This window comes from Ursus americanus, chromosome 14, assembly GCF_024610735.1.
Source record: "Ursus americanus isolate L20-20 chromosome 14, mUrsAme1.1.p, whole genome shotgun sequence".
NCBI lineage: Eukaryota > Metazoa > Chordata > Mammalia > Carnivora > Ursidae > Ursus > Ursus americanus.
Genome location: NC_142140.1, coordinates 54444343 through 54452009, shown reverse-complemented (window position 1 = coordinate 54452009; position 7667 = coordinate 54444343). Strand labels below are relative to the sequence as shown.

At 65.4% G+C, this 7667-nt stretch overlaps 1 protein-coding gene across 3 annotated transcripts in view; it reads right to left on the bottom strand.

Annotated features, from left to right (window-relative positions):
• Positions 1-818: 818 nt before the first annotated feature.
• EVI5L (ecotropic viral integration site 5 like) overlaps positions 819-7667 on the bottom strand; it is a 28735-nt gene continuing 21886 nt past the window's right edge. For 2 of the 3 annotated variants that reach the window (XM_087867324.1, XM_087867326.1), the window contains 9 exons: positions 7580-7612; positions 6342-6482; positions 4946-5074; positions 3336-3476; positions 3099-3254; positions 2862-3008; positions 2687-2782; positions 2511-2606; positions 819-2330 (listed from right to left, as the gene is read on the bottom strand). In XM_087867324.1, coding sequence (XP_087723450.1) covers positions 2046-2330; positions 2511-2606; positions 2687-2782; positions 2862-3008; positions 3099-3254; positions 3336-3476; positions 4946-5074; positions 6342-6482; positions 7580-7612 — 1224 coding nt within the window. In that variant the 3' untranslated portion in view covers positions 819-2045. The remainder of the gene's footprint in view (positions 2331-2510; positions 2607-2686; positions 2783-2861; positions 3009-3098; positions 3255-3335; positions 3477-4945; positions 5075-6341; positions 6483-7579; positions 7613-7667) is intronic. The other variant, XM_087867325.1, reaches the window with a different exon arrangement.

Here is a 7667-nt window from a genome sequence, read left to right as displayed (position 1 = left end):
CCCCCACCTAAGCCCTCCATGGCTCCCCAGTGCCCTCAGTTCAAAGCACAAATTCTGGCTTCTGAGAAGCCGAGTCTCAGTCTGGCCATGCCCACTCTCTCCTGTTCCTTCTTCGATGGCATCATATACCTCCTGCTGACCCTGCCAAGTCTTGCTTTCGGCTTTTGCCTTTGGAGATGACTCCACCTCCCACCCCACCTTCCAGGAAGCCTTCCTTGATTCTTTTGGGCAGTTACCCCACTAGTCGGCAGGCCCAGCCCCCAACCCCACCCCATTGTTGGTCTCCACTACACTGGGAACTCCTCAGAGCCAGGCGCAGGGCAGAGGACCCCGAAGGCCTCAGGAAGTGTGTGCTGAATGAACACCAATCAGATCCTGTATCTTCCTGAAGCCCTGGGACACCTTCCTCCATGTCTCTCAGGGGAGGCACAAGCTAAATTGCCCCAGGTGGAAAATCATGCCCCCTACCCAATATCTCCCCACTCGCACCATCTCCAGAGCCACCCTTTTGAAAATTGGCATGCCATAAGGGTCCGTGTGTCCCTCTAACATCTGAAGTCCTTTGCAACTTGTCCCCCTGTCCCTTCTCCCCCAACCCCCAACCTTCTGTTCACGCTGAACCAGCGTGTGCCTCTTTCTCTCCCGTGCTGCCCCCCAGCCTGGGCAGTCTCTTTGGCGTCCCTGCTGGGCCCCCCACCCCTGATTTTCTGAAGACTGCGGGAGGCTCCCACAGGAGCCTGATCCCCTTTGCACTGCTTTTCAGGACGAGGAGCTGGGGACTCACAGCTGATTGCAGCTCCCCCAGGCATGTCCTACCCTTGTCTGTGACTGTGTAAATACACTTTATTTTCCATCTTTCCCGCCTGGGCGACATGTGGAGTGTGAACAGGCAGTGTGCAAAATGGTGGTGGGCAGTGTGGGGGGCACATGGGAGAGCCCCTTGGATGCCCACCCTGGTCCCCAGGCTTTGTTAACACTGAGGAGTGGGCGACCGGAAAGGGGTAACTGAGCATGGATCCCCACCCCAGGAAGCGCCAGGGAGATTGCTTTTGACGCTGCTCCAGGCTCCAGGAGCACCGACAGGGTCAGGCCCGAGGGTCGCAAGGCCCTGGGGGCAAGGGGCTGGGATCATCGTTGGACTTTGGCACCGTTCTCAGCTCTGACTCTGCAGAGACCACGGGACCACCATGAGCAGCCAAGGGGAGGTAACTCCACTGGGAAGGCTCCTCCCCTGGGGCCTGGCCTTGGCCAGAGGGTGGGGCTGGGGACACAGGGAAGGAAGGGGCACGGAGGCTGGGGACCCCTTGGAGAGCAGGCTAGCTTGGGTGGGGGAGACCCTCCATCATTGGCCAAGACAAGGTGATGGGAGTGTCTCAATAGGAAGATGTGGGGCTCTGGGGAGAGGGGGTCTCTTCACTTCTTTGCAGCAGCTCTGGCCCCCAAGAAGCAGGGACAGACACTGCCCAGGCCTGGGCTGGTTCCCGCTGTCCACTCACACCCCAGGTGGCCCTGCATACAGTAGGGGGGACTTTGGTTTCTGCTGCAGGGGCCATGATGCCTGCACCAGGCAGGAAAGCCCAGGCTGGCCATCTGTGCCCAGCCACCAAGGATCCCCAGGGGCATCATGGGGTGGTAGCATCCAGCCCAGAGCTGCCCCTTCTTCCTTAGCTCCTGGGCCCTTCCCAGCAGGGCCACCCTTGTCCCAGAAGGGGGACTGCTGGGAGGAGGGAGCTTCCTGCTTGTCCAGTCCTGGGACCTCTGGGTCATCCCCTGCCCTGGCTGTTCAGAGGGGCAGACCCTCCAGGGAACTGGGCCAGAGGGGTACAGACCAAGATGGGTAAACACTGCTGGGGAGGGTGGGCCTGCCAGGGGACCCTGAGGATCCTCAGACCGCGGCCCTACCCTCTGCGCCCCGCTGCTCCGGGCCTAGCCCTCTGGTGGGCCGGACCACGGAGGGCGTTGGAGTTTATCAGGTGCGGCCACCTGCGGAGGAGCGGGCGGTGGCCCCCCCCCCCCGGCTCCGGCACGCAGGGCAGGGCACGGCCTCAGTTGTCCAGGCCCTGGCTATAGGGCGCGGCCAGCTCATCGGCGTCGCTGTCTGAGCTGCCCTCGCTGTCCTTGGCCGGCCGCTCCAGTCGACGAAAGAAGCGCGCGTCGCGCGGGGACAGCGGGTAGAGCGCGTCCTGCAGCGCCGCGCCCACGCCCACGCCCACACCAAGCAGCTCCTCGTCCGACGACGGCAGCGAGTCCTCATCCAGGTGCCGCGCCAGGCCCAGCCCGTCGAAGGCCAGCGGGTCCTCGAAGGGTGGCGGGCCCTTCAGCAGCCGCACCTGGGGCGGGAAACCCGCGCGCTGAAGACCGGCACCGTCGCACCCGCGGACGGAACCGGGCCGACAGGCCGCTCCTCCCGCCCCCCACCCTGCCCCCCGGCGCCGCCGCCCGCGCCTCACCCGCGGGGGACACGCAGGGCTTCCGCCCCTCCCGCGCCAGCCGGGCGGCCCGGCGCTCACCTCGGCCTTCAGCTCCTCGATCTGATCCTTGAGCTCGCGGATGTACTGCGACGAGTCCGAGTGGTTCAGTTGGCCCTGGATGCGGCCCTCCTCCCTCTGCGGGGCGGGCCAGGTCACGGGGGGTCAGGGCCGGGCCCGGCCCGGGGCCAGTCCCCCGCCCCGGCACCGCCGCTCACCTGGATCTCCAGCTCGGCGATGCGCTGCCGCATCTCGGCCACCGCCGCCATGCTGTCCGCCTCCCGCAGGCGCACGGCCATCACCTCCTCCTTGCTCTGGGGGCAGAGGGGGCGAGGGCGGGTCAAGGGGCGCGGCGGGGCGGGGGCCGGGCCGGGGCGGCGGGCGGGGGCGCACCTTGCACTCGGCCTCGGCCTGCTTGCGGCGGCTTTCGCTGAGCTGCGTCTGCAGCCCCTTGTTCTGCGCCGCCAGGTACTGCAGCTTCTCCTGCAGCGCCGCGCGCTCCGCCTCCACGCGGTTCAGCAGGTTGCGGTGGATGTGGTCCTGGGGGCGGGCGGGGGGGCAGGGGTCACGGCCTTGCCACTGCGCGGGCCGCCCGCACCTCTCCCCCCGGGCGCGGGCGCTCGGGTCCACCTGCGTCTCGAGTTCCACCACGCGCTGCCGCAGCTCGCGACCCTCGGCCAGAGCCTGGGCCTCGCGCAGACGCACGCTCATCAGCTCGTCCTGCAGCTCGCCCAGGACCAGCTTCCGTGGGGACTCCTTCCAGCGGCCGCCGCGGGACAGGTGGGCCTGCGGGGAGAGGTGGGCGCTCGGTCTCCAGCCCCGAGGGCCGCAGGGGCCGCGTCGTGTGCGTCGGGCTGGGGCCCTCACCTGCCAGGTGTCCGAGAGCTCCTGCAGCTGCAGCTTCAGCTCCCGCGCCGAGGCCACGGCCTCGCCCTCCCGCACCTTGAGTGCCTTCAGCTCCTCCTGCAGCCGCGCCACGTTGTTCTCGTCGGGCAGCGAGCTGTTCCTCTGCCGGGTGAAAGGTGGTCAGAGCCCTCGGGAACTGCGCGGCCCGGCGGCCCTGACTGAGCTCCACCTTGGACAGCCTGGCCGGGAGAGGGTGTGCCCCGGATCCCAGTATACACTGGGAAGGCGGCCCAGGCCTACAGGGAGCAGACCCCACCCATGTGGCCCTGGGGATAGAGCCTCAGAAATTCTGCCTGCAAAAGGGGTGTCAAGAACAGCACCTGCTCTCACTGGACTGTCTCAGGTGACCCACTAACGCCAGCGTTCTCCATAAATGTTACTGCTAATAACACCAGGCAGGCTGGGCAAGGGCTGGTGCCTCCCCACCTGAGAATCAGACCCGTCCCTTGGGGCCCACGATCACACCTGGGATCTGCCCCAGCAGAAGCTGAGAAGACTATGGGTTTGCTCTCCCTGTCCCTGCTCCTTGCCCCCCAGACCAGGTGAGGCAGCCCCTTAGGCTGAGGGCCAGCGTCAGCCCGGGCCTAGCGCTCCAAGGGCTCAGTGATGAGGGATTTGTGCTCCAGCCTCTTGGATCAAAATTCGGCTTGCTGCCGGAGGTCCTCACTGACCGTTGTCTGAGTCTGGGAGCTGCGGGGTGGTGGTGGTGGTGGGATCTCCTGGTGTACGTTTCCCTTTGATGTGGAGGGAAGTGGGAGGGAAGCCCAGCTCTTGGCCGGCTGATGGGGACTGAGAAGCCCATGGATGGGGCAGAGACACCCCACCTGGGAGGGTACCCCAAATAGTGCAGGCTTGAAGGAGGTGAGGCATGGCTCCAGCCTTGTGTGAGTAGGTCCTGCTGCCCTCTGCTGGCTGGGGCACCACTCTTCAGTGGCTTTGCGGGAGCTGAGTCAATACAGAGTCAGGGTGACAGCAGCTGAGGAGGGCCCAGGAGGTTTGGGGCCCCCTTCAGGGTAGCGGGCAGGAGAGGGTGGTCCCAGTCCACCCCCTGGGTGGTATCTCCATGGGGGTGGGGAAGGGGAGAGCAACCCTGACGGGCCTTGGCCTTTCCTCCCACCTCCATCCTGGAGCCCAGGGAGGGAGACACACACAGATGGGACCATCTGCCCAGGAAGCCCATGAAAGCCACCACGCTGCCGGCCCTGTGCCTGGGGCATGAGGGCAGACGTGCCCCTTGAGGGGTCATTTGGCTTTGTGTGTGCCCTAACGTGTGTGTATACCTCCAGGGCTTGGGAGGGTGTGTGGTGAGGGGCCCAAATTTCCATAGGCCCAGAACCTTGTGTGGTATCCATGGGGGAGGAAGCGGGGTACCAGTGGGTCAGGGAGGTTCCCTAGGTTCCTTGGGGACCCCAGGGCAGGGGGGTTGTCTGACATGCCTTGCTGGTCTGCCTGGTCACCCCTTCTTGACTAGGGCCTGGTCATGTGCCTCCCAAAGCGCACCCGGTACCTCCACTTCCCCTTTTCCGTTGTTCCCCGAGCACCTGCCCACTTGCCCCCCCCCCCAGTCGCACCTTCTCCATGTCTAGAACCTTGTCCTGCATCTCCCGCAGAGCCCCCAGTGTCTCGGTCTCCCGCAGCCTCGACTGTTCCAGCTCTGTCTCCAGGTGGGCCACAAAGTCCTCGGTGAGGCGCGGGTTGTCCTGGGGGCAGGCAGAGGGCTGTGTCGGGCCCCAGGCTGCAGCAGGAGGGTAAGCAGCCTTCCTGCCAGCTGGCTGTGGGCCCGGGCCTTGGCCCCCCTCCTCAAGGCCCCCCGGGCTGGCAGAGGGGCTCAGGCTGCAGGTAGAGACGGGGTGGGGGGTGAGGAGAAACCCTGGATCCCTTCCTGTGCCTTCTGACCTTGTAGGGAGAGAGCTGAACCCCATCATGGGGGTTCTGATGCTCTGTGCCTGGGGCTGTTGCCGTCCTGGCTTAGACTCTTCCCTGGGAAAGCCACAATGAGGGAACCTTCCCCTGAGGGATGCCAGTGGCTGGTTCCCAGGATTGCTGGGGTGGGGGTGGAGGAGGGATTCTTCAGGCACCCTTCCTGCTGTGTGGTCAGCACCTAACCACACAGTGGGGGTGGGAGCAGGGTGGAGCTCAGGGCCGTGGCACTCCTGCCCCTCTTTCTTCACCGCCCTCCTTCAGTTGCACCCCCATTTCAAACAGGAAGGGATGGGGAAAGAGTTTGCTGGGATCACTTTCTCGTTCAGTGCCCAGAAGGCTTCTCACAGGTACCCCAGTGGGGGCCCCATGGGGGATGACAACGAAGACCTGGCTGGTGGGTGCGGGAAGCCCCTAAAGGCTGGAACTCGGGGGTGGCAGGGGAATGCCTCCCTGGCCTGAAAGGCAGCATCGTGCCAAGGTTGGGATGAGCCCGGCCTTGGTTTCCCCGTTGGCCACGCTGCCACGGGCAGGTCATCAAATAAGGAAGGTGGCCTGGGTACAGCTGAAGGAAAATCCTAAAAGCCACCTCCTGCAGAAGTGGATTCTTCACAGCGCTCTGCCTGAGGGCCCTCCCACCACGATTCAGAGTTCCCGACTCCACTACAGAGCTTGGGCTGCCCCCTCACCCCCACTCTGCCAGCTCAGAGCGGTGGGCACAGACCAGACCCTCTTCTGAGGGCAAAGTGCTGGGCTCCGGAGCAGGAACCCCCTCCTCTGTCTCTCGTGCTGGCTCCCACCCTGCAGGGCTGGCCCCTGGGGAAGCCTCACAGCCCTTCTGACCTTGGCCCTTCCGACGCCAGGGCTCCCCTAAGGAAACAGCCACATCAGCTGAGGGAGGGGGCCCGCAGGTAGAGCCTGGTTCCCAGGGGCCCTTGTGCCGACGCTGCCTCGGTCTGAGTGGTGGGAAATGGAGGGCCCAGGATTCCCCAGCCTGGCTGCCCGCCCCCCCCATGCACCGGGCAGCTCCGGAAGGCGCGGCGGTACCTGCTGTTCCTGAAGCTGCCGGATGGTGCTCTGGGCCTTCTGCAGGTCCTCGGCCGCCGAGCTGCACTGCTGCCGGACCACCGCCAGCTCCCGCTTGATCACGTAGTTCTCTTCGGCCTCCTGCGCCCGCGTCACCTGCCCCTGAGCACAGTGAGGACAGGTCGCCATGACCCTCTGCCCCCACTCCTGGCCCTGCCTCAGGCCCATCTCCGGGGGAGGCCCCGAGCGGGCGGACGTGGGGTGGGAGGGGGCAAGGCCTCCGGCACTCAGAGCCTGGGATGGGGCGCCCCACCGGGTCTGGGCCTGTTGGTGGGGCAGGCAGGAACAGGCCACGGGCAGGAGCCTGAAGGAACAGACCCACCCCAGGCCCAGGCTTTGTGGGGCGTCAACGGAGAACGGGGGCCCCAAGCTGGGGCCGAGGCCAGCTCCTTCCCCTGCCGGCGCCTGGCTCTCAGCCTCTGTCCCAGGTGAGGTTACGATCCTTATTTAGCACCGAGGCACAGCAGACGCCGGGCTCCACTGGTGAAGGTGGGGGTCTGGAGGCAGCGAGGACCCGGGGACTCAGGACCAGCCCTCAGGGCAGCGTTGGGAGGTGGAAAACAGCTCTCCCGGAAACTTCTCCGGTCCTGAATCCTGGGGCCTCCATCTCCCCGGGCCTAAGACCCTCCCTGCTGCCTCATTCCCTCAACCCACCCAATTCGGGTCCCCCCCATTCCAGGCTCGGAGCCACCAGGTGGCAGGCAGAAGCTTCCAGATAAAGCCATTCAAGATGAGGCAGCAGCAGAAGCAGGTGAGAGAAGATGGCAGGCCTTGCAGGTAGGAGCAGAGAGGAGCGTGAGGGGCCAGAAGGGGTGTGTGTGTGTGTGTGTGTGTGTGTGTGTGTGTGTGTGGTGGGGAGGCTCAGCGCGGTGCACACACCAGGGCCTGTGGCCGATATAGCCTCAGGGTCCCCACCTGTGTCCCCTGGGGAGGAAGCTTTCTGTCCCCGTGCATGTACAGACATTCACAACAGACTCACCCTTACCCCACACACCATGCTTTCACACGCACACCCCTTTTCCCTCCCAGGGAAACCTTTGTCTCCCCTGAGAAGCGGTCCCCAGCCACCCCCATGCATGGTGCCAGGCCTGCCCCCTTCTGCCCCCGGGGTTGGCAGCGGCCAGGGAAGAGGCGGTTCCTGGCTGTCGTGTGCAGGGACCAGGACGGACACGGGAGAGGGAGATGAAAAGCTACAGTACCTGGATTAACCTATCAGCCAGAGCAGCGCTCTCCTACCCGGCGGAGGGGGTTCCGAGCGACAGGGGGAGGAGGCAGAGCGGAAGGCGC